This window comes from Motacilla alba, chromosome 8 (assembly GCF_015832195.1).
Source record: "Motacilla alba alba isolate MOTALB_02 chromosome 8, Motacilla_alba_V1.0_pri, whole genome shotgun sequence".
NCBI lineage: Eukaryota > Metazoa > Chordata > Aves > Passeriformes > Motacillidae > Motacilla > Motacilla alba.
Window position 1 is genome coordinate 4,853,241 of NC_052023.1, and position 22,806 is coordinate 4,876,046.

At 50.8% G+C, this 22,806-nt stretch overlaps 3 protein-coding genes across 13 annotated transcripts in view; 2 read left to right on the top strand and 1 right to left on the bottom strand.

The window, feature by feature from the left end:
• On the bottom strand, nt 1–4,059 carry MRPL37 (mitochondrial ribosomal protein L37). The gene is made up of 7 exons (XM_038144642.1): nt 3,592–4,059; nt 3,185–3,368; nt 2,604–2,719; nt 1,919–2,104; nt 1,475–1,632; nt 793–996; nt 1–226 (listed from the first exon to the last, which is right to left on the bottom strand). The coding sequence occupies exons 1-7, from the start codon at nt 3,983–3,985 to the stop codon at nt 149–151; spliced, it is 1,320 nt and encodes a 439-aa protein (XP_038000570.1). The 5' UTR covers nt 3,986–4,059; the 3' UTR covers nt 1–148.
• LOC119704034 (NADH-cytochrome b5 reductase-like) lies at nt 4,031–15,189 on the top strand. Of its 7 annotated transcripts, none has more exons than XM_038144644.1 (7): nt 4,031–4,110; nt 5,402–5,593; nt 6,424–6,572; nt 7,692–7,779; nt 10,820–10,924; nt 12,025–12,228; nt 13,838–15,189. In XM_038144644.1, exons 2-7 carry the CDS (start codon nt 5,405–5,407, stop codon nt 14,039–14,041), a joined length of 939 nt encoding a protein of 312 aa, XP_038000572.1. In that variant the 5' UTR covers nt 4,031–4,110; nt 5,402–5,404; the 3' UTR covers nt 14,042–15,189. The 7 variants fall into 7 exon arrangements, with proteins under 7 accessions (XP_038000572.1, XP_038000578.1, XP_038000571.1 ...); XM_038144650.1 differs by lacking the exon at nt 4,031–4,110 and adding an exon at nt 4,271–4,347 and having other exon boundaries at nt 5,402–5,635; XM_038144643.1 differs by lacking the exon at nt 4,031–4,110 and adding an exon at nt 4,271–4,347.
• CDCP2 (CUB domain containing protein 2) overlaps nt 5,530–22,806 on the top strand; it is a 24,302-nt gene continuing 7,025 nt past the window's right edge. Inside the window, exons 1-6 of one of the 5 annotated variants that reach the window (XM_038144641.1) lie at nt 5,530–5,667; nt 6,424–6,572; nt 19,082–19,215; nt 20,847–21,194; nt 21,276–21,620; nt 22,077–22,430. In XM_038144641.1, coding sequence (XP_038000569.1) covers nt 19,140–19,215; nt 20,847–21,194; nt 21,276–21,620; nt 22,077–22,430 — 1,123 coding nt within the window. In that variant the 5' untranslated portion in view covers nt 5,530–5,667; nt 6,424–6,572; nt 19,082–19,139. Of the gene's footprint in view, nt 5,668–6,423; nt 6,573–15,299; nt 18,735–19,081; nt 19,216–20,846; nt 21,621–22,076; nt 22,431–22,806 lie in introns of those variants that run through there. The other 4 variants (XM_038144637.1, XM_038144639.1, XM_038144636.1 and 1 more) reach the window with 4 other exon arrangements.

Genomic DNA, 22,806 nt, shown 5'->3' on the forward strand with positions numbered 1-22,806 from the left:
TTTAGTTTAAAAAAAGAAATTTTACTTTCAGTAACAATATAATTTATTTTTTAAAGTAAATTAATCCACCTTTCTTTAATTATACGACGGTTCTGGCAAAGAGAAGCAGCAGGTACAGTTGGTGAAGTATTTTCATTTGAGCTGAATTTCACACAGTTCCATGCAGATACAGTGCCAGAAACTTCTTGAATGTGTCTGGCTGAAAGCCAGAAATTCCAGCGGGCTTCTGCAGAGAAAAAGACACGGATGCTCAGTTTGCAGTGAAGTGATTAATGTAGACAAACAACGGCTTTAAACATGCTTGAATAAGACTTTCAGGCATGGCAGCTTCCAAATTGTGCTCTCCCTCCCCAGAAGGGTTTGGGTGGGGGCACTTCCACTGGTGTCAATCTCAGAGGGCAGAACCCCTTTGCCTGTGAGTGAGATGCCCTCCCAGTACAACCAGTACTGGCAGCCCCGTGCTCTAGTTACTCCCCAGAGAGGCTGATGGTGGCTTGTGAGCGCTCCCTTCCCCAGAGGTGGCTTTGAACAAGCACATTATGAGATGGTGGATTACAGCTGGGGGTATCTGTATGCAGGAGTTCATGTTAAGCTTGGCACGTCACACATCAGCACTACAAATACTCAGGAACTGTCTCCTCAGAAACACCTGCTTAGGTAAAAATGAGGCCAATGTCCCCTTCGGGTCCCTGCAGCTAGTTTAAAACCTGCTGCAGCTCAGTGCCAGCTCCCAGACCCCTAGCTGTGCTGAAAGGGCAGCATTTCCACCACCATTTCCCAAGTTTTCCTTACCGTAACAACGCCCTTCTTGACTTCTGGGACACACTGGGCTCTCTCATACAGGTTCTGATCAGAGTCAATCCAGACCAGGTTTTTTACGCCGTCGTTAGAGACAAGGTCTGTTGTATTTAACTGGAACACCATGAACTGGAAGAGCTGTCCATCTGTGCCAATGCTTTGCACCACTACTGGCTGCTCCAAAACCTTGGGATCATTCTAGGAAAAGAAGGGGCACATGGGGGAGAATGTTTCAAAAGCTAGTTACAACAGAAATTGTATGAGTACTTGCTGATTCTGCATCTTTCGTTTGGTTTAAAGCCAAGATTTTAATAAATATATTGTTACCTTGCCCAGAAAATTACTCTAGTCAAACAAGTTTTGAATGTAGATTTTGTATTTTAATTAAAATTCCTCCTTCAGCCAGCAATGAACTGTCAATTTACATACTGAGCTGTGGGATGGGTTAGAGTTTTACAGCTGAACTTATTCCCTGGTTCCTGCCCATACCACCCCGCTGCATCACAAACAAGCTCACTGCTCATCAGCGGATTTCTGGATTTCTGAACGTTGGGTTTTCACCTCTGGACCGAGAAGCTTGGATGTGAAAATGACTGTAAGGGGCTTTGAGGCCTCCCTGCACCGGCTGCAGCAGCAGAGGAAGAAGAGAGGCCCAGCAGCAGGCCGCCATACGTACCCCGTGCAGCGCCTTGGCCCTGGCCAGCGCATTGCCAAAAGCAAACATCAGCATTTTAGCACGGAGCTGCTCCGGTCTGAACCTGTCGGTGCGAACGTTGGCAGACTCCAGGAAGAACAGGGTGTGAGGATGAGAGTAGGGATAACCATCTCTGAAACCTAAAGGGCACATACTCATGTCAGAAACCGCTCAGGAGGACGCTACGCAGCCAAGGTTTTCTCCCATTATCTACAGGAACTGCTCACGTTTGCTGGGGTTTGAGTTCTTGTCCTCAGTCCTGCTTAGGCAACAATATACACACCACAGGTCTGGAGCACTTGCACTGCAAACCTGTGCCAGCTCCTCTGTCCCCTCATTCCCACACACTCCCCACTCTCAGCTGCCCCCAGAAGGACAAGGAGCCCCAAGTCAACCCGAACACAGATAATTATCACCCACACTGACCCGTGTCATTGAGCTCTTTGTACACATTCACCTCCTGAAGATCGATTGTAGGTGCAATGGGATAGAAGGTCTCCAGAACATGTTCTTTGGTGGCCAGTATCTCCTCCTTGGAGGCTACTGGTGGTATTGGGGTCATAGAGTTCATGAGTATTCCACTCAGGCCACGGACCTGAAGGAGGATGGATTCTGGGGAGGGAAATTAGGCTACACTCAAACACTGGTGAAATAACACCAGGGAAAGATGTACATTTCCTTTTGCCTGTCTGTTCTGCAAGGCTCAGTCTCTCCCCCTCACCTCCAAACCCATCCTAAACAGTAGCTCAGCTGTAGGTTCTGCTTCTAAAATGCCAACGTTAATTGCTAGGGCTCAGTTCTTAAAGAAACATCCTTAGAAAAACAACAGCACTGATTCAGGACACAAGAAAATAAACAATCAGGTCTAAGACACTGGTTTCCTTCTCCCACCATCTTGTCAATATTGATTAACACCTAATAATCTCCTCAGGGACAGCATCCTGCCATCATCCAAGGCTGCCCATGTCAACGGTGCTATTTAAACCAGAAAGAATTACCTGGTTCCAGAAATTGTTTTATTTTTTTTTCCACATCCTCAGCCTTAAAGCCAGGAGCTTTGCTACCCCTCTTATCTTACAGAGCTAATGCTTCCACCACAGCAGCAACTGACCTCTTTCCCACGTTGCTGCTATCCTGCAGTTTCTAGCCAACATCCTTTTACTGAGAGAAGGATACTTCCCAGACATTAACCGGCATATATGTATCAGGTTTTCAAACAGCATTGGGCTGTAAAACAAGAAAAGAAACAGTTACATAAAAACGAGATCATAATAGCAGGCAGATGCTTCTGGGGCACAAATGCTGTAAAATTACTGTATGTAAAACATACAATGGCATAACACTCCCAAACAGTGAACAGAGATTGCAGATTGGTATCACACACACCAGGCCTGTTTCAAGTTGGCAGAGGTAACGCTTACAATTATTTTAAAAACTGATACTCTGCATCAGCTAGTAGATCTTGAGTTGGAACAGAGAGACATTGGCCTGAAAGAAGCTTTGATCTAGCGTAGTATTTATGTCAGTGCTACTGCCAATATTCAGAACTGGGTTTTATTTGTTGCTTTGGTTGTTGCCTTTTTTTTTTTTTTGATGAAGAGGGTCTTGCACAGCAGACCCTCTTTCTGCAGAAGAGCTCTGTATGAATTGTCTCTGTAGCGTTTAAAACCTCCCCTACAGCCGAGGACTCACCAGTATCGTTCCCTCCTGGGAGCAACCTCTGCCGTGTCCCAGAGCCGCGCGTGGGACACCATGTGTTTCGCCCTCTCCTCGAGCTCCTGGAGCCCCAGAGCCGGGTTATCCACAATGCCCTGCACGGCTGGGGGCAAACCTTCCACGAGCTTCGTCTTGGTGAGCCACTGCGCCTGCCGCACTCCTGGAAACACAACCCAGCGCGATCTATCTATCACAGGTGACAGTGGCCATGCTCAAGGCCCCCTCCCAACCCAAGCCATTCTATTTGTGACCGAGGCTGCCTGGCAGCTCACGGGGCTGGGCAGGCTCTTCACAGCCCGTGTTTTACACTCTGTGCGAGGAGAACCCTTGGCAGGGGGAGCAGGGCGAGTGCTTGGGCAGGGGGCAGCGCGGGGTGTGTGTACCTTCCAGCATGCGGACACCCTGGTGGCAGATGTAGCACCCGCGCTCCTTGTACAGCGCCATCTCCTCATAGCGCGGCCCCGGCGAGTGCCAGGGGTCGCGCCAGCCGCGGTCCCAGGGCGGGAAGCGCGGCCGGGCCAGGCCGGGCACGTAGTGCAGCCGTTCCGCGTACGTGACGGTGTCCAGCTCCACCTGCTCCCGCACCGGCCGCGGCTCCACCATCTCGGCCAGCACCTCCGGCGGCGGCCCGCGCACGGTCCAGGGCGTGCGCGGAAGCGGCGAGCGGTGGCGGGGTCGCCCCGCGCGGGTGACGACGCTGCGGGTGAGGCCCCGCGCCGCCGCCGCCGCCACCCCCGCCCGCCTCAGCGCCTTCGGCCCCGCCGCCATCGCCGCCATCCTCCTCCTCCTCCCGCCGCCGCCTCAGCGCCCGCCCGCCGCCATCTTGGCGAGGGCTCGTCCCCCACCGTCACCCCCGGTGAGTGACGGCGGCGGCGGCCAATGGCGGGCAGGCGCGCCCCGCGGTAAGGGAGGGTCGGCAAATTGCCCGGCGGGTGAGGGCAGGCGCTGGGTTGGTGAGCGGGGCGGTGGGCGGGGAGAGGCGGCTCCCCGCCTGTGGGGCGAGGGGGCCACTTCAGAGACCGTCCCTGGGCGGGAGCTGGCGGGACCGGCTCCGGTGGCTCTGGTGGCTCCGGTGGTTCGGGGCTGGGTCTGCCCTGCCTCGCCTCGGGCCGGCCTGTCCGGGCCCCCGGGCGCGCACAGTAAGTGCTCGAAACTCTGTCAATCTGAGCACCCCGAGCCCGGGCGTCTCGGACTCATCCCCGGCCACATCGAGTTAACCCCCTTTGATAGCCCGTGGGTGCTCCGGGCCCCCGGACAGAGCGGTAGGAAGCCGGGCCAGTCGCCTTTGGTTCTCTCTTCCGTTCCCTGCCCCCCCTCCTTGAAATGAGTGTGTTTCTGTTACAGGGGTGAAGGTTAGTTAATTAATTGACCTTGACAATGAGACTGCTGGAAGCGCTAAATGTTCGCTTCCTCCGCTTCGTCACCCGTGGCTTCATAATTTCCTGTGGCCCGCTTTGTGTCCCAGGGATGCGGACACGAGCAGCCTTCACTCAGCCCGTGTGTCAGAGCAGAGGGGCCCTGCGAGGTCTGCAGCATGGTGGGTTCAGCTCATTGGGAAAGCAACAGCAGCGAGAGATAAAATCCTGTGCTTCCTGGCCTCCCCTACCTGTGCGTTTGAAGCCGTGTATTCAAAGCCCATAACCAAAGTGGGTGTTCGCCTGAGACTTTGCCCTGTTCGCCTCGAGTCTCCTGGCTCTGAGCGCTGCTCTCGGCTCGCTGCCCTCCCCGTTCCAAAGCTGCACGGAACGCAGGCCGCGTCTGGTGGCTGGGTTTGTTACCCCTTGTCCTGGTGGCTGGGTTTGTCACCCTTTCTTCTGGACCAAGCAGCAGATTTTTAAGATGTTTCTGCTCCGGGTGACCAAGCAGCGGCTCTATTGTGGGAAATCAGCCCGGCGGAACGAGCCGGATTAAAGGGTGTAGCATTGCCTGGGCAGCCTGTCTGGGGAGGAGGGCCCGAGGCTGGGCTGGGGCTCTGCTCTGGGCTGCTGGCTGCGAGGTCTGGTGTTTGTGCAGAGGCATTGAGCACTCGAGCAAAGATGGGGTGTTCAGACACAGATCAGCTCCAGGTTTTCAGTGTAACACACGTGCAGGATGCTCAAGAGAGGTTTTCTGTCCTTCTCTGAAAACACCCAGCTGACGAGCACGCACTGCTTTTCGTCGTGCTGGGTTTGATGCAGGGCTTGTGTTTTGCAGGCAATGAGTGACAAGGAGAGTGACAACGAGGAGGACTGGCTGGCTCTGAGGCCCCAGGAACCTTCTCCATCGCAGTGCTGCGGCAGCGGCTGCAAGCCCTGCATCTACGATGTGTACGAGAAGGAGCTTGCACAGTGGGAGAGAGCCAAAGCAATGCAAGACAAAAGCCTTCTCATGGGAAAGAAGGAGCAGGTCGATTTCTCTTCATCGCATCCTGGAGCCTGTGCTTTGATCGTACTCCTTCGAGTGTGGGGTGGTGCTGATGGGTGAGGGATGCAGGGATAAATTCAAGTGGTGCCTTAAGAGAGGGCTGTAAATGCAATTCCCCAAACTCAGCCTTCACCCTCCCCCTTGGCCACTCTCTCCCTGCTGTAATGTGATTTTCCAAGTGTAGAGTTCTCCCTGGTGTCGCATTACAGCTCTGGCTCTGCAGCTTCTCCTCGGAGAAGCTTTGTTTTCCTCACCTTTCTCATCTTTGCCTGATTTTTAGACTCGTATTTTGATGCTAAGGAAACACTGCGTTGTGTGTGGTGGAGCAGTTGTCTTCAGAGTGTAATTTTAAAGCCTGTCAGTGCCCTTTTACATTAGATTAACTATGCTGGGTCAAGCAAAAAAGATTAGCTGACACAACTGACAATATTTTCTGTTCACTGTGGCCATCAGCAGGTTGCAAAGTTGCCCCCAAAGCAGCGCTTGGCTCTTTTAGCAGAATTATTTTTGTTTGTTTCCAGACATGAGAAAATGATCGCAGTGAGTCATAATAGGATGACCTTGCTGTAAGGTGTAAAAAAAAAAAGTAATTTAAAAAGGTGGTGGTGGGGAGAAATGCAAGATCCCAAAGTGCACGCTGCAGAACATGATAATGAATCAGCAGAGAGCTGGAATTTGCGCCGGGCCTCAGTGTTTAATGTACGTCCTGAGTATCTCTGGCACTAAATGAGCACACACGTTTGCATCCAGAGAAAAATGAAATAATAAAAGACACTGTCTAACCAAGTAATTATTTATTGTTGTTCTTGCAGAGCAATAATTCAGAGCTGAATCCAGACACATTCACTGCGTTCAGCGTGAGCTCGGTGGAGCAGCTGACAGAGGACACCTACCAGTACAAATTTGAATTACCGGGAAATAGCAGCCTGCGATTGAGTTTAGGACAACATATCGTGTTAAGGTATTGTTCTCTGTGCTAGTTAAACAGTCTGCATTATGTAACCTAACACGTAGGGTTTTGTCAATAGACAAAGGCTTCATAGCAGGCAAATCATGATTTCTGTACCTCCACAATGACACAGATGAAAGAGCTCGTGAGCTCGCTGCCTCTGCTAATTCTATGGTAGAAGCTGTAGTTTTCTTCAGCATTATCCCTGCGTTGGTGGCTCAGAAAGAACTAGGTGTGATTAAGAAAATACATTTGCAGAAAGAAAGATCTAAAAGAATAGATGTTACAACAGATTATTTACTCCGGCGTGTTGGAATGAAGACAGTGAGCTGCACTTGCCCCAGAGCTGGGTAATTTAGGCCCTGTATCTTGGGGTAACTGAGCACCCCAGTACCCAGGCGCTGCCTGACTGATTTCTAGCAAAACAACCCTCCTATGTAGTTTGCTGCTTGCCAGAAAGGGGCCACTTGGGGAAAGTTTCTGTCTCTCAGCCATCTGTGGTGATCATTGCCAGACAGGGCAAGTCCTGTTAGGATGCCATTGATGTGCATCTGATGTGCGTCCGTGGTACATTCAGGGCTGCTGTGTGCAGCTGGCTCTGCTGGCAGCACACGCTCCTCCCTCCAGCCCTGCCTCATCACACAGCACAGAAAAAGGTTTGGTCACTTCAATCAATTCCCGTGGTCAGTAGCAAAGAGCAGGGTGGATAATTCCATGGAAAGGGAAGACTTACAGGAAAATACAGTCTGTATTGACAAGGCCTGAGGTCAAGGCTGTGCCTTGACTTTTGTTATTTGATTACCAGATGCTGCCTGGATGCAGAAAGTGACCCCAGCCTAAAAGGAACAGCAGACTTAAGTGTTTTCTCTCCCCTTTGCCACTCATGCGTGTTCTCACAAAATCCCTTTCAGGGGTGTGTCCGGGAGCTGGATGTGGTACAGCTGAGGCCACCACTGGGAAAACAAAAGGTGCTGTTAGCCATTCTGTTCCCCCTGGATTTGTGCCTCTGGAAGGGAAATGTTTTGCATCTGTGCACAGGCTGGGACAGCGGGCAGAGGATCTGTCTCCCAGCGAGCTGCAGGAGCCCCCCAAATGACCCAAGTCACAGGGGTTTCCTGTTTCTCTTCTCAGAGGAGTGGTGAATGGTTTGGAGGTCCAGAGAGCCTATACTCCAATTAGCCCCAGGAATGCAGAAGGTTACTTTGAAGTTCTAATTAAAGTAAGTAAGCCTGGACAATATGGATTAGAGTATAAGGTGTTTTCTTTAGGAATCAAGCATGCAGTCAGTGTTTCAAGTGAGACTCTCTCAAATCCCTCATGGACTGTTTCTCTGTTGTTTTGAAGCATTTTTGCTTTGCTGATAAAAATTGCAGTTTTTCCCACAAAACTGAAAGCAGAATGAGTTGACACACAAAAAAGTGCTTTGCAGCAGAAGCCCTGGGATCACCTGGGAGAGCCCCTGGGATGGAAAGATGTGTCCATTCCACTTTCTCTCCTTTCATTTTGCTTTTTCAGGCTGTCTTTGGAATCACACCCATTTGTCAGCCCAGCTGAACCACTGATTTTGGGAAATGTTTGCCCTTATCCTCCCCTTGGTATTTTACTTGAAGAACACCCCTCTGTCAGTGGGCAGCTGCCCCTGGTGTGCAGACAGGGCTCTGGAGCTGCAGTCTGAGAGGGACTTTGTGGCACACAGGGGACAGAGGTGGCCCACAGGCACAGGCTGCATCTATTGAGGTGGACATGATGGCAGAACCCGTTTTGGACAAATGTCCTCACCTTTATGGAGTCAACCACAAAATGCTGGTTGAGTTCAAAAGGATTTTATAGGAGATTTGGCTGGAAATTTGTCTCATGTGAGTCTTCAGCGTGCTCACAAATGATTATTTTGTGTGGCAAATACTGACTTGAACATTTTTCCTATACTGCATCTGTATGTCACTAGGGACTCCTCAGGGCAGACACAGACTTCAGTACAGGTGTGAAATTCAGAGTGCTGGGTATCCCAGGTGGCTTGCAGAGAAGGGCCACTTGTTCTCTGCCTGTCTTCCAGGATTTCATGTTTCTGGGCTTTATTATGCATTGTATGTTCTAACACAAACCCTGCTCTTTAGAAAAGTGAACAGCTTCTCTAGGACACCTGTGGGAGGGTCATTTCCCCATTCTTGTGGCAATTGGTGTGTGGTAGGGGAGAGAAACGTTGCATTTGAGTTGCATTAATAGGATACATTCACAGGATGACTGTGAAATTTCATGTATAGCGGCTCATTACTCACAGGTTTTGCATTTCAATAATAATAGTAATGATTGTAATGATACCTTTCCTTTACATAGAACCTTTCATCCCAAAAGGAGCTATAGTTATTCTTTGGCAGTGACAAAAGAGGTTGGTAACACCCAGTGTAAAGCAGCCATTTTTATAACTCACTCTGTAGGTTGTGGTATATTTCACACTATTGAGGCAATTTTGGAAAGTAGTATATTATTATTACTATGTAATCCAAGCACTGTTCAAACCCTTCTGTCTCCTGTTATTATGGCATTGCATTTGTGATACTACAGTTAAGAGTGAGGGAGTTGCCATTTACAGAGCATAACCCTCTTTTTGAGTGATTTTATAATGTTAGGGTTTCTCTCCATGTAAAACGGGGTGTGGAAGTTTTCCCCCAGGAGATATTTTTTTTCCTTTTCATTTAGAAAAACTCATTTTAAACCCACTCAATCACTTTTCACTTGAATTTTTTGGGAAATAATTTTGGTGAAAGAAGGATTGTTTTAGTTTCATTACCCCTGTCCTTCAGGAATAGGCAGTAAGTGAACTTTTCTGTTCTTGCCTTGGGTTTCTGGATGTATTTGAAGAAGGGAGGTATAAAATTTGCTTCTCTGAAGCAAGTGCACACTCTATGCATGAGACTTAGCACCTGCCCAGAGCCCTCTGAACATAAAAGAATTCTGACAATAACTCAGAGCCTGGACGTGTGTGTGATTTACCTTTTGAATGTAACAACTGGTGCTAATACTTCTTAATATTTCAGGTTCAAGTGAGAGGCTGGGAGGGGAGGAGCATCTGTGTTCTTTCTTAGCTAACACTGCTTGCAAGCACAAGCACGGGCTCCCTCACTGGCTTTTTCTGAGCTGCTTTGTGGTTCACCAATTTTGTTTGCCTGCAGTGCAGCTTGGTGGCCAGCCAAGGCACTGGGGTGTGGAGCCAGGCTTCCCTCCAATCTCTCCAATGCCCGTGCAGGAAATACCCCCAAGTACACTTCTTTTGTGTGGGCTTGTATCACATCCCATCTTCTGACCCCTGGTTGTGTTGCTCTTCCCCAGGCTTATCCTTGTGAGACCCATTGTGTGCTGCAGCTTTGGGCTTTTCAGCTCTTGCTGCTCGGGTCAGTCCTGGTTCTCCAGCCACATCCCAGACTGTGGCTGCTCTTTTGCTCACATTTCTCTCTTAAAACATTCAGTGGTCACACATTTAGGGCATGGATGGAAACGTGACTGCTTGGACAAGCCCTTAATTTTCCAGCCTCTTGTCTCTTCTCAGTTTGCAGCAAGCACTGAGCCCTTCTCCTCAGTCCTGAGTGAGAGCAGCATTCCTGCAGGCAACAGCCTGGATAATGTTGTTTGTGCCTGGTGGAAAGTGAGGCAGGTTTTCTGCTTGTGTTTTTCTTCCATGGGGCCAAAATGAACATATTCTTTTGGACCTGTGGAGGCATCCCTCAGCATCCAGATGATCTGGTCTGAAAACAAAGAGTTTTACAAATGAGAAGCCTGACTTTGGGTCACTAATTGTATCGGCGCAGCATCTGAGAGACTGAAACAAAGCAAGAGCCATGCAGTGTTTATATAACTAACAGTACCCAGAGGGCATTTCCAGACCCCCATACCCTGAGATTTGGAGAACACTTGAAGGCCTGCACTGTGCTTTGCATTCAAGACACTCTTCTCTGTGTGCTTTGTAAGCAAGAACTCTGATAAGCTTTTCCCAGTTTTGGAAATTCAGGCTGCGTGAGAGCGGGGTTGTGTTTACATTATAGTCAAGCTGGAGTGGTTCCAATGTGATTTAATTTAAATGTCTTTGTTTTGGGTATAACTTTGAGTTATTTTTCAAACAGATCATTCTTTCTTTTTTAAATACACGAAATGTTTTTTTGTCCCCTTTTCGTTTAAATGTAGATAACTTTATAATCGACTTTAGGCTGGGAAACTTTCCAATGGGGTATAATTATTCTTTTCTTTTGTGCAATGTTTTTTATTAGTGCTATGAAGCTGGGCTAATGTCACAATACGTAAAAACGTGGAAAAGAGGAGACGTGGTCTTTTGGCGTGGGCCGTTTGGAGGGTTCCCATATCAGCCTAATAAGGTTAGTTCCTAAGAGCCATAGGATGCTTCAGCCTGTGGCAGCAAGCTTTGTTCAGTACTCTGAAGGGAAGACATCAATTTGATTACTGTTTTCATTATTATTTCAGAGACTTCCTGGGTTACTGTACAGTGTGACAGCATTAGCAGTCAGTTGGAGCACCTTCTTGAACTGCAGAATATTTAACAGGGAAGAGGAGGTGGATGGGAGACAGGAAAATATTCGCAAGGCTCTGTGCTCATCGCTTGCATTAGGAGTTCCTGATGTGCCTAACAAAGGGAACTTTCTTTGCACCAGCAATGAGTGTGGATGGGTTTTTGCCTGATTTGACCCACATCTCTGTGTTGTGACTGAGTAGGGGTGAAGGGGAGGTGCTAATCTCCTCTCTCGGGTATTCCCTGAGCTGCTGAGGTGTCAGGTCGCTCCCCAAACTCTGATCCCACCTGCCAATACCAGGCTGGCTGCAGGGAAAGGCAGATCTGGTTTCAGGGGGAGGCTTCTCACACACACTAATTCAGTTACTTAATTCTGACCTTTCAAATGAGGAGCAAATTTGAAACACTGGTCATTAAGATCCCAAAGCCTTTTGGGGTTTTTTGGTGGCTTTGTTTTTTGTTTGTTTTTTTTTTTTCCCTAACAAAAGTAAGTAAAATCTGAGTGGCCAAGCTCTATGCAGAGCAATTGTGTCCTGCTTCCTGACACACTTGTTTCCTTCAGAGGACATTCAGAATTTACTTTGCAGCAACCAAAAGAAACCCAGGGAGCATTTCCAGTGGAAGAAAACCCACACAGTGGGTCAGCAAAGTGTACTGCAGAATTGAAACTGAAACATGAATTAATTGAAATCAAGGCTAAAGTTAGGATAAATTATTATATTTGGGTAAAATCCAGTTTTGTTAGATTTGATATGTAAACTCTTTAAGTGCTATCTGTAGTCCTTTGCAGAAAAATACATTTTGGGATCTGAATTTACCAGTTTGTGACCTTCTGGTATGTTGTTTCTCAAGAGATCCTTTACCAGGGTGGCAACAAGAGGAACTGACCACGAGCACACCCATTTCCAGCCAGCACAGCTCATTCCAAATTCTCTCTTTTGTTGTTAGCATGGAGAACTCCTCATGCTGGCCTCTGGCACCGGCCTTGCACCAATGATTCCCATCCTCCAGTCCATAACAGATGATGAAGAGGATGAAACCTTTGTAACTCTTGTTGGCTGCTTCCCTACCTTTGACAAAATTTATTTAAAACCTCTTCTGCAGGATTTGGCTCGGTTCTGGAATATTAGAATATTTTATGTCCTAAGCCAGGTAAATAAATGGATATGAAGTGTGTTTGTGTGAGGGCTCTGTGAGCTGGATGAGCCTCTGCCTCCTCCATTTTTCCATAAGCAAAGCATGAGCTTAATTCTTTCCCAGTCATCCAGCCTAATTTGTGATCCAGTAGCTGCTGTTCTTAAATCTGCTACACGTGCTTACACTGCTACTGGTCTGGAGAATTTTGGGGAAGTGGCCATCACTGTTCTTCTCTGCCCCCCTGTTCTGTTGGGATGGACCTGCTGTTCCATAGTCACTGTTGGTTATTCCCCCCATTTCAGACAGTTGTTGTGGCACCTAAACAGCAAATAACCTTGTTAATTTCTTCCTAATACCAGTGCCTTAACCTGTCCATTCTTCACTCGTAGCTAGAGCTCTCCTCTGGTGTGCTAGCACCAACTTCCCAGCAATTATTTTTCCTTGCTGACCCATTTTTAAACTTCTAAAAGTTGTCTCTCCCTCTGTAAAATTACTTTTCTGCCACATTCATGGGATGAGGGCATACCTCTCAATGGTCTTACATTTCGAGCAGTCTTTTTCATTTCCATTTGGTCCCAAAGTTGCCTGTGTTCTGCATGGATTTGGTGGTTAAAAATTATTTCCGTCAGAAATGAGGATTCATTGCTGGGAGGATATAGAAAGAATTATTTATGCTAAGGGAATGAATCCCATTGCATTTTTAGTTCCTCAGATGAATCATTTCTTGTATCTCTCACAGTGGAACTGCCTCATACATTCTGTTCCACACGTGGCCTCGGCAGGATGAGATTTGGTAGAGGGAAAAGTGCTGGTGACTTGGGCACCCCCTCAGCTGCTCTGCAGGAGCATAACCATAATTGTCTCTAGTGACATGGCTTAAATACCCTTTTCAGGGTGTTTAAACTCTTTGACTGCTGTCTCAAGAGCATGAGGAGGTCTTGAAATTCAATCAGCGAAGGGCACGAAACCCACCTGACCCCTGTCAACACTGTCTGCCCCTCCTCTCTCCCTTTTTCCTCCTCTCTCAGCAGGTTTGTGGTAGGCCAAGGCTGGCTCGTGCATCCTCCCTCTTGGGATTATGTATCTGTCTGTATTTCATTGTGCTGCCTGTCACCACCACATCTGAGCACCTTCTGCTCCTGATTAATTGCAGCAGGGGAGTCCCTGCTGGATCCAGCGCCACAGGAGCTGACACTTCTCATGGGATCAGAGCTGTCTTTGGAGCAGAGCTGGCTTCTTTCAGTTTCGGTCAAGGGAGATGGGACTGAAAGAGACTTGGGAATGGGAGAGGCAATGGAGAGGAATAGACTTGGGATTTGGGAATAGGAGAGGTGCCCTGGGAGTGGTTCTCGATGGAGAAGGTTCTGCAGGATTTATTTGTGATAGTTACACTCTGGGTTTTGTTCAGTCCCCTCTGAGTGAGTGGCCAGGTCCTGTGGCAGGGAAAGATTTCATCTGGGTATGGGAAGAGGAATGCAGCTCTCAGGAAGGGTCAGTGTCACCCACATGGTGTCACAAAGGTGAAAATCATCCTGTGCACCACTCTGAGGGGAGGAGGGAGATTCAGCTCTAAGGACTGTTGTCCTTTTTAACATCACACACAGCAAACCTTTTACCTTTCTAGGAAACTTCACTGGAAAAACTTCCTTGGAGCTATCAGGAAAACACGTACACTGGTCGTCTCAATGAAGACTTGATGAAGACAATAGTCAATTCCTGTCGAAGAAAGCCATTTGTATTAATTTGTGGCTCTTCTGGATTCAATGAAGATATGAGTAGACACTTGAAAGCTGCAGGAATTGAAGAAGATTCCTGTTTTGTCTTTTAGCAGTACATTCCTGACCTGAGGAACCTTAGGCTGAGCCTGGGATGTCCTTGTTTCTTTGCAGACATTGCACAAAATGGGCCTGCTCGGAAGACTGAGCTCCTTGGAGCAACTATTTGTTGATCCTCACTCTGGAGTGTTTTAAGGAACAGGTGCCATTCCAGAGTGGCTGGTACGTGGTGTGCCACCCATACCTCAGGGACCTGCACAGAAATTTTAATGGAAGTCTTCAAGTGCAATTTTAAGAAGGAGATCTCCTAAGGGGGTACTAGAAAGCATGCATGCACACAGCTCTGCTGTAACGTGAGGATTGGTGCCTTGCTTTGCAATCTGTGTTATTCTGCAGTGGTGTTGTGCCCTGTGGGGTGTCCAGAGGAGAGATATAATCCTCAGGGATCCTTGCCAGGCCAAGGGTACAGCAGAGTCAGGATCACTTTGGTTCTGTCGTGTGCAGGCTGATGTCAGGCAAGTCCCTTCAACCTCACTGTGCCTCAGTTGCCCCATTGTACATTAATACAGAGAAGGTGGCACTGATCTCTGAAAACAGCCATTCCAGCTGTCTATGGAAAGTGCATCCATAAGGATGGAGTGATTCATTCTGTCTAGTGAGAACCTAGGCAGGCTGAGCTCCTCTCCTGGCACAGCCTGTGTTACCTACCCTGTGCTTAGCCCTTGAAATGCTACCTAGGGGCACAAAGAGCATGTCCTAAATCTGGGAGAGCATGGCTGGGTGGTGGCTGTTGTCTGTCAGGGAGGATGGTTGTTTGCTTTCCATGTCCCCTAAGTGTTGTATCATAACCCTGGCTCATTAAATTGAACCTCTTGACAACATCAAACAGCTGTTTGATGTTGTCACAGGACTCTCCCAGGTGCCCGAGGAGGTTCCCTAAGCATACAGGAACACCACCTGAGGAGGGAATGCTGCATGGGGAGTGCTGGGGTGCTTCCCTGTGGGACAGGGAGCAGAGCCAGGGAGCTGCCTCAGGGATGGCAGCCTGGCACAGCACCCAGCCTGGGCACCTGGGCCTCTTCCTCTTTTTTCAGTCCAAAATGCTGCTGCTTTTCCTCTGAGGTATGTGCTATCCACTCTTTTACCTTTTCAGACTGGTGTGTTAAGCATCTACACCTGGAAATACAGCAATCCTGCACAACTTGTGTTTTTCTGTTCATTCCCAGTTCATCCTGTGTGGGGGTTTCCCAGGCTGTCTCAGATGATCATTACATTATCATTCATGCTTCTATTCTACCCGTGTCTAACACTACACCTTACACAAAGGAAATGTAGTGTGTTACACAAAAAACACAGCGTGCACTGGAGTGGTGGCTTGATTCACGCATTTGGGAGGGAGTGTAAGTTCCCTTTGCACTGCTGAGATTTGTCTCCAGTTACCAAATGCCTGGAATTAATCAAGTGTAGCTGCAGCTTTCATGCTAACTTCCTTGGAGAAAGGGCTGACAAGAAAGCCATCTTCCTAACCCGAACTGGGGTTCTGGCTTTAAAGGCATGGAGATCCAGGGAAGTTGTCCATGGTGAGCCCAAGGCAAGCTCTCATCTCCAATCCATGCTGTGCTTCAGCCTCCCTAAGTCACTGTGTAGTGAAGGTGCTTCTTCGCACACAGGCTGATAAAATAATGAGATGCTTTCTCCAGTTGCTCTCCCTGCTTTGGCCTTAGCTAGGAATATGGAGAAATTTTTTTTGTCAGATATTAAGTATTTGAAAACCTTGCTTCTAGTCCTCTAGCTTTAAATATTATGTCTTTTGGGATTCTGCTAAAACCACACCCCACCTTTTCGCAAAAGGCCCAAGGTAAAAAACTTCACGCTCGCCTTGGAAAAGCGCCGGCTTTCAGCGTGAAAGCTGGGACTGTTCCTTTAAACACAACCCCAATATGTCTGGGTATTTCAGCACATATGGGCCACGATGGTTAAACCCTACCCAGCTGGTCCGGCCGTTCTGCCGCGCAGCTCCGTCTTTGTTCGTGCCTCAAAGGGAGGGTGGTGAGAGACGGAGCAAGCTGTGAGTGCCGCGGGTTGCCATGCTGCAAGGGCGGGCTGCGGCCGAGCGGGAGGAGCGGGGCATGTCCCGCCCGAGGGGACAGGGGCTTTGCGAGACATTCTCCACGGGGGAGATGATGTCCTTGGAAGCAGGAACTCGAAGGAGCCTTTAAACCGCCCGCAGGCACTTTGTTCTCTATTTTCTGCCCTTCTCTCCCTTCCCCCTCCCGCCTTTTGTTGTTTCTCAGGCTGGCTCTAACACGAGTCCCCTCATCCCAACCATCCCCCATGGGGACAGCCCCTTTCAGAGGATGGCGTGGATTCCTGCAAACGCAGGGATGTGGAGTGGAAAGGCTCTGGTGCAGAATCCTCCTTGCCAAGGGAAGATGAGTGGTTTCCTTCCCTCTGGAGGCCCAGAACCACCCCTGGTGGCAGTTCCATGGGGAAATGGTGTCGGTGCTGTTGGTGACTGGGGCATCTCTGGAGCTGGGGGTGTGTGAGCTCGGGTGGCCGATGCCCAGCCAGGGCAGGGGCTCACATCCTGCCTCTCCTGCCAGGCAGGGGGGTGCTGGTGGGACGCTCCTGGTCTCTGGCTGCCCCCAGGAAGCCCCTGCCACCCGTGCAGCACTGTGCAGGGCAGAGGGGCTTTGCTTCGCTTCCTTTTTTCTTCCTCATGTGCAGCCTAAATACCTTCTTAATTTCATCTCATTATTTCCTGCCTAAATAATTCCCGTTTCTCCTGGGGACCGTTTTTAAACCTTTGATCTTCTCTGAAGTCTCACAGTCCTGATCACGTCCTTTCTGTTTAAATGAATCAAATGCCTTTTTGACTCATGATTTATAAATTTGCCCACAGAGGAACAGAGGCGCACCTTGAAATCACCCACCCTGTCTGTGACTGGAGCAGAAGTACCCTGGGCTGATCCAGAGCACTTTCCAGCCAGACCTCTGTGCCTGGCTCCTCTGCTTCCCTGCTGCATGTCACTCTCCCCCTGCCTCCCTCCACGCTCCCACCCGACTCTTCAGCTGACAGCCGGGTTGCCTGGGCTCAGGCCCAGCCTGGAATGGCCATCCCCGGGTCAGGAGAAGGGTGAATGTGCCGGTGGTTGATGGATGCTGTCCCCAGGGAGCGGGGCACAGCTGCTGTGCTGCACGGCCTGGCCCCCCATCTCCCGGGGATTGCTGATGCAGAGCACAGCTAAGGGCAGGGAGAGGAGCAGCTGTGCAGGGACCGGGCTCCTGGGCACTGGCTTGGTGCTGAGGCAGTGGTGGAAAGGCTGGAAGACAGTGGGTGTTGGCCAGGATGGATGTGATGAGGATGAACATGTTGCTCCATAGTGCAGCGACGCAGAAGTCGGGGAGCACTTTGTTCCTGAGCCCAGGGGATGGTGGCTGGGAGGGCTGAGCACTCCTCCTGAATGAACCATTGTGGCAATGGAAAATACCCAGGAGAGGCCCCTGTGCCATGGCCACACCTCGCCTGCATCTTTGCTGTGTGGGCCCACACTTGTTGACAAGGACAGACCTCCTCTCCAAGCCATTAGGGAAGCAGCTAATTAAGCTCTGTAATGTTCCTGGGAGGTCAGCAGGAGATGTGCCAGCGTTGCAGCATCTCCCAGAGCCTGCACTGGGGCAGGATCTTCCCACAGTGCCCAGGGACAGAGCTGCCCTGCTCCTCCTCATTCCATTGTGCTCTTAGCCCTGGTGCTGGTGTGGTGACACAGTGCTCAGTGCCCCGGGGCAGAACCCAACGTTCCCTGCCTCAGCTGGGCTTAGGATGGAGGGCTCCTGGCTGGGATGTCCCACAGCTCCCAGCAGCCCTCGGCATGGCTCCAGCAAGGCTGGGTAGAGGGGAGAGAGCCTGTACAAATATTATTGTTGTTGTTATTCCCCATAAATATATGCAGGCACTTAACGACCTTGGCATGGAGCATTTCCTGGGGATTCATGACCAGTGGGTGTTAATGGTCTTTAGCTGCACCTCAGGCCATCAGCTCCTCCCAGCCCATCATTAATCCACAGGAAATGTCTCGGGCATCGATCCTCATTGCTTAATTAATAAATGCAACTTGTCTCCTGCCTGAGATTTAGAGATACTCACTGCTTCTCTCCCTGCTGCTTTGAAGGTGACTTTTTTAGCACAGGTCCCTCACGCTGGGAGGCCCTCGTGGGATTTTGTTTCCTGGCATTCATGTGGGTGTGGGCTGTGGCAGCAGGAAAGTCTTTTCTCTCCCGGGTGGGAGGGAAGGAACTGAGCTGCTGTTGGGTTTGGGGTTTCTCCAGCTAATGTGGCACAGCACAAGGAGCACATCTTTCCCACCAAACCCAAAGGCTGGCTTACCTTCAGCTGAGTGCATCCAAGAGCCCGGGCGAGAAGTAGCGTGAGCCAGCATGGAAGAACGTGGCAATTCTCCAAGGCCTTAGCAGGTTCTATAATAATCGATGTTTTTTGCCCATGAGTCACAATTCATCTCTAATCTTCCTCGGGGGAGGTGGGATTTGCTATCTTTAGTGCTCACGACTGCTGCTTTCCCGGGCTGAGCATCCCGCTGAGCCTGGACTCCTGCTGCAGGGATGCTGACCTGGCAGCCGGCTGCCTTTCCATCCTGCTCCCTGTTTCTCTAGCCCTCACCACCAGCTGGCTTTGTGCAGTGGGTGCCGCAGTATAAATCATGTTAATTCCTGAGATGCTTTTCCGCGGTAAGTCTGAAATCCCCATTTTGGTTCGCTGGCTTGCCTGGCGAACTAAATTATTTTCATAGCCCCTTAAGGGCATATTGTCAGCCCAGACTTATTGCCGTTATACACCATTTCTGAAACATTAATATCTCTTCTAAATATAGTGTATTGACAAGGTATCTGGTATAGTGTAAATCCTTGGGACATTTGATCCAGATCATTAAAACTGAGTGAAGGAAGGGAGGAATAGATCAAGTTACCTTGCTGCTCTTAATTCAAACAAGCAATGAATTATTCATTCCGCTATTAATTCTACAGTCCTCCTGCTTTTTATTTATTTCTCTCTTTATTTATTTTTTTCCTCCCAGATAGACAGCTCCAAAAGGATGCTCAGGCACTGGTGAGGGGAGATTTGCCTGCTGGAGGATGGGGTGCGCAGGGCTGGGCTGTCTGGCAGCGCTGGCCGTGCTCTGCAGGGCTCTTGGGGATGCTCCCAGCAGAGGTAAGAGCCTGGTCCCAGCTCCTGGTGGGCTGGATGGGCACCCACGCTTCCTGAGGAGGGGAGGGCCATTTGCAGTGGCTCTGGGGTGTGAGTGGGTTCCAGCTGTCCTGCAGGGAGAGGGGCTGGCTCAGGCCAGGGACAAGGAGCTGGGATCTGGAGTCACTGTTGTGGTGGCAGCAAGTGTGGGACACTGCTCCGTGCTTGGGTTTCTGCTTCATGCTTACCTTTCTGAGGAGTGCAGGTTGGCTTGTCCTGTTGTGGTGTCCAGGTGCTTTGGTGAAGGGTCTGTTAGCTTCTGGAGCTATACTTGCCTATATAAATCTGTATACACATATGCATTTCTATGTGACTGTATGCATGTATGTGTATGTGGCAGGCGTGCAATAAATCTCTCACCTTACCCAGATAAAAGGATGCAGGGCAGGGTTGGCAGATGACACAGTAGTTCAGGGGATAGGGTGGCCCAAGCAATCCCCCATCCCAAAATGGCAGGGCCTTTCTCACAGAAGGGCTGAGCCAGAAGTCAAAACCCATACCTGGCCCTGGTGCAGGTGCTCCTGAGGCCACACCACTGCCCTGTGGTGCCTGCTCATAACCCACATAAACCCACCTGGGCTGCCCAGAGCACCCCAAGGCTCCCAGCCCTTAATCCATCCCTCTTCACTGTGGCTACTCACCTCTCCCACAGGCTGCCCTCTTGGGTATTTATTTCAACAACATTATTCCTTTAGTACCAGCCCCATATTACTTCACTGCCTATCCCCAGTGATTAGCAAGGTGATTTTAGATCTGGCCAGGAGCACACTCGTGGTGCTGCATCCCACGCATCCCAGGACCCCCTTGCTGGGAGGTCACCGTGCCAGTGAGCACGATGAAAAACAATGTGCACAGGCTGACTATTGATTTGCAATATACTTGGCCCAGATTGATGGCAGCGAGCGCCCAGCCTTGTTTGGGAACCCACACGTGTCTCCTGGGGGCTGTGCAGGGTCTGCATCCCTCCCAGACATGATGTATGTTCCCCCTGTATCAGCCTCTTCACCCCAGCCCTAATCAGACCCAGGGGCAGGTGACAGCCGGCCCCTCTCAGCCTCATTTTATAATAACCATGTCTCAGTATAAAGATTTCATTAGGAAATCGATCCCTACATGCATAACTCATTGTTCAGCACATCCGGCCCTTCACCCCTGCTTCTCCCAGCTCGAATTCTCTGATGCCACCCTTATATGGAGGGAGTGGGGTCAGTGGGAGGCATAAAGCTGTAGGGCTGGGCAGCTGGGGCACCAGCGAGCCTGGTACCACGGACCCTTTAAAACTCACTCTCAGCTTCCTTTCTCCCAGCCATAAACAGGTGGGGATGCTGTGCTGGCACTGGCAGGACGAGCTCAAGGGCACAGCTGAGCCCTGCTGCAGCCCCCACAGGGCAGCATGGGGAAAAGGGAGGGATGAGAGGTGATGGGGGCACACGTGTCCTCCAGGGAGAGTGGGTGGACAAGCTCAGTGGAGTTCTGCAGGATGCTGGTGTTCTGGTACTGTGGTGGTGGGATGGAGCTGGTGTTGTGCATCCTGTCTCCATTCTTTTAGGCTTCCCCTGGAAAGGGGACATCACACCCCCTTCTGTGTCCCCCAGGCATCAAATGTGGGGGAGTACTTTCAGCACCCTCTGGCAATTTCTCCAGCCCCAACTTCCCAGGGCTGTATCCCTACGAGACGGAGTGCACGTGGCTCATCGTGGTGGCCGAGGGCTCCTCCGTCCTGCTCTCCTTCAGCCACTTCGAGCTGGAGTACCACGACACCTGTGCCTACGACTACCTCCAGGTCTACAACGGGGCTGCCCGGGACCGGGGCAACCTCCTGGGCACCTTCTGTGGCCACAGCCGCCCGCCACCCTTCTCCTCCGCCTGGCACGTCATGGCCGTGGTCTTCCGCTCTGACCGGCACGTGGCCAAGCACGGCTTCGCCGCTGCCTACAGGAAAGGTAGCAGGGACGTGTGGTGGTCACTGAGCATCCATCCATCTCTCCTCTCCCACTGCCCTCATCATCCTTGCCTCCTTGCAGACGCCTGTGGAGGGCAGCTGACGGGGCTCTCTGGGGAGATCACCAGCCCCCGCTACCCCGAGAGTTACCCCAACGATGCTGAGTGCCGCTGGAGCATCGGGGGGGCCAGCGGCGGGGGCCCCCTCACCCTGGTGTTCGCTGACTTCCAGATGGAGGGGGGCCAAGGCTGTGGCTTTGACTACGTGGCCCTTTTCGATGGCCCCACTGTCACTGCCCCCAGCCTGGGACGTTACTGCGGCAGCGCCCGCCCGCCCCGCACCGTCTCCTCCACCCCAAACCTCCTCATCATCTTCAAGTCGGACTTCAACATCGGTGGCAGGGGCTTCAAGGCCCATTTCTACTCAGGTGTGGGGCTCTCAGGGTGGTAGGGCAATGGGAAGGATGTGGGGACAGGCCCTGGGTTGGGGTGGTGATTCTCTCCCTCCCATGGTTGCAAGAGGAGAAGATCATGGGGGGATCCCTCTGGGGAGAGCCCGTGAGATGGTGGTGTGAAGTGTAAACCACCACACAATGCAAACGGCATCACTGTGGCTTTTCCAAGCCCTGGGTTGGCCTCTTGAGCAGGAGTCACCCATGCTCATGCCATTCCCTGGGGATATGGGTTGCTCCTGTAGGACTTTGACTGCCTTGGGAGTTTCCATCCCCCAAAACTGCTGGCTGTCCGTAGGCCAAATAGAAGGGTGGGAGCAGTGAGGTGAAGGGCAAAGCATCCCTTAGCAGTAAAACAAGTGATCACTCATCCACACCCAGGAGGCTTCAGGTTTGCTTTTGATTTTTCCTTTCCCCTTTTTCCCTGAGCAGGCGAGTGCCAGGAGGTGTTCACCACCATCAAAGGGAATTTCTCCAGCCCTCAGTACCCCAACTTCTACCCCAACAACCTCAAGTGCCAGTGGAGCATCCAGCTGCCCCCGGGCTACCGGGTCAAGATCTTCTTCCTGGACATGGAGCTGGAGGGCCGGAGCAGCCTGACGGGTGGCTGTGACTATGATCACTTGTCTGCCTTTGATGGTGGCACTGAGAATGGATCCCTGCTGGGCCGGTGGTGCGGGCGGGAGAGCCTGGCACCCGTCACCTCCCGCAGCAACCGGCTGCTCCTGGTCCTCCACACCGACCGCAACACGGCCAAGAGGGGCTTCTCCATCTCCTACGTGGGAGGTAAGGTCCCACTTGGGTGCTGCTCAGTGCTGTGGTTCCACTGGGACGTGCCTGAGAGCGTGTAGTTTCCAGAAGGATTATCAGTGAAGGTTCCTGTCTGCAGGAGCAGAGCCCGTGGCTCCTTAGGGGTGGGGCGGAGGAAGACGTGGCAAGTGAGCTGCACGTTGTGTTTAGTATTCAGGAGATGCTTTCCAGCTTCAAATTCCTGTGTGTCTGCCACTGCCGTGTTCCTGTTCCTCTCTCAGGGTGTGAGGGAGAGAAAACCTGGGGGTTTTAATGGGCCAAAACCCCAGAGCAGGTGATGAGTTCAAGCATCACAACCTTGTTCCCTGCTCGCCTGGATGTTCCAGCACATGGCTGAGCAGGCAGGCATAAA

Bases quoted from the DNA above. Each gene is read 5' to 3' on its own strand.
- MRPL37 (XM_038144642.1), bottom strand. From the start codon at position 3,985: ATGGCGGCGATGGCGGCGGGGCCGAAGGCGCTGAGGCGGGCGGGGGTG. The intron at 1,633-1,918 runs GTCAGTGTGGGT...TGTGCCCTTTAG, and splicing joins CAAAGAGCTCAATGACACGG to GTTTCAGAGATGGTTATCCC. The intron at 227-792 runs GTAAGGAAAACT...TTTTCTCTGCAG, and splicing joins TCAAGAAGGGCGTTGTTACG to AAGCCCGCTGGAATTTCTGG.
- LOC119704034 (XM_038144650.1), top strand. From the start codon at position 5,405: ATGAGTGACAAGGAGAGTGACAACGAGGAGGACTGGCTGGCTCTGAGG. The intron at 6,573-7,691 runs GTATTGTTCTCT...TTCTCTTCTCAG, and splicing joins GGACAACATATCGTGTTAAG to AGGAGTGGTGAATGGTTTGG. The intron at 10,925-12,024 runs GTTAGTTCCTAA...TTTTGTTGTTAG, and splicing joins TCCCATATCAGCCTAATAAG to CATGGAGAACTCCTCATGCT.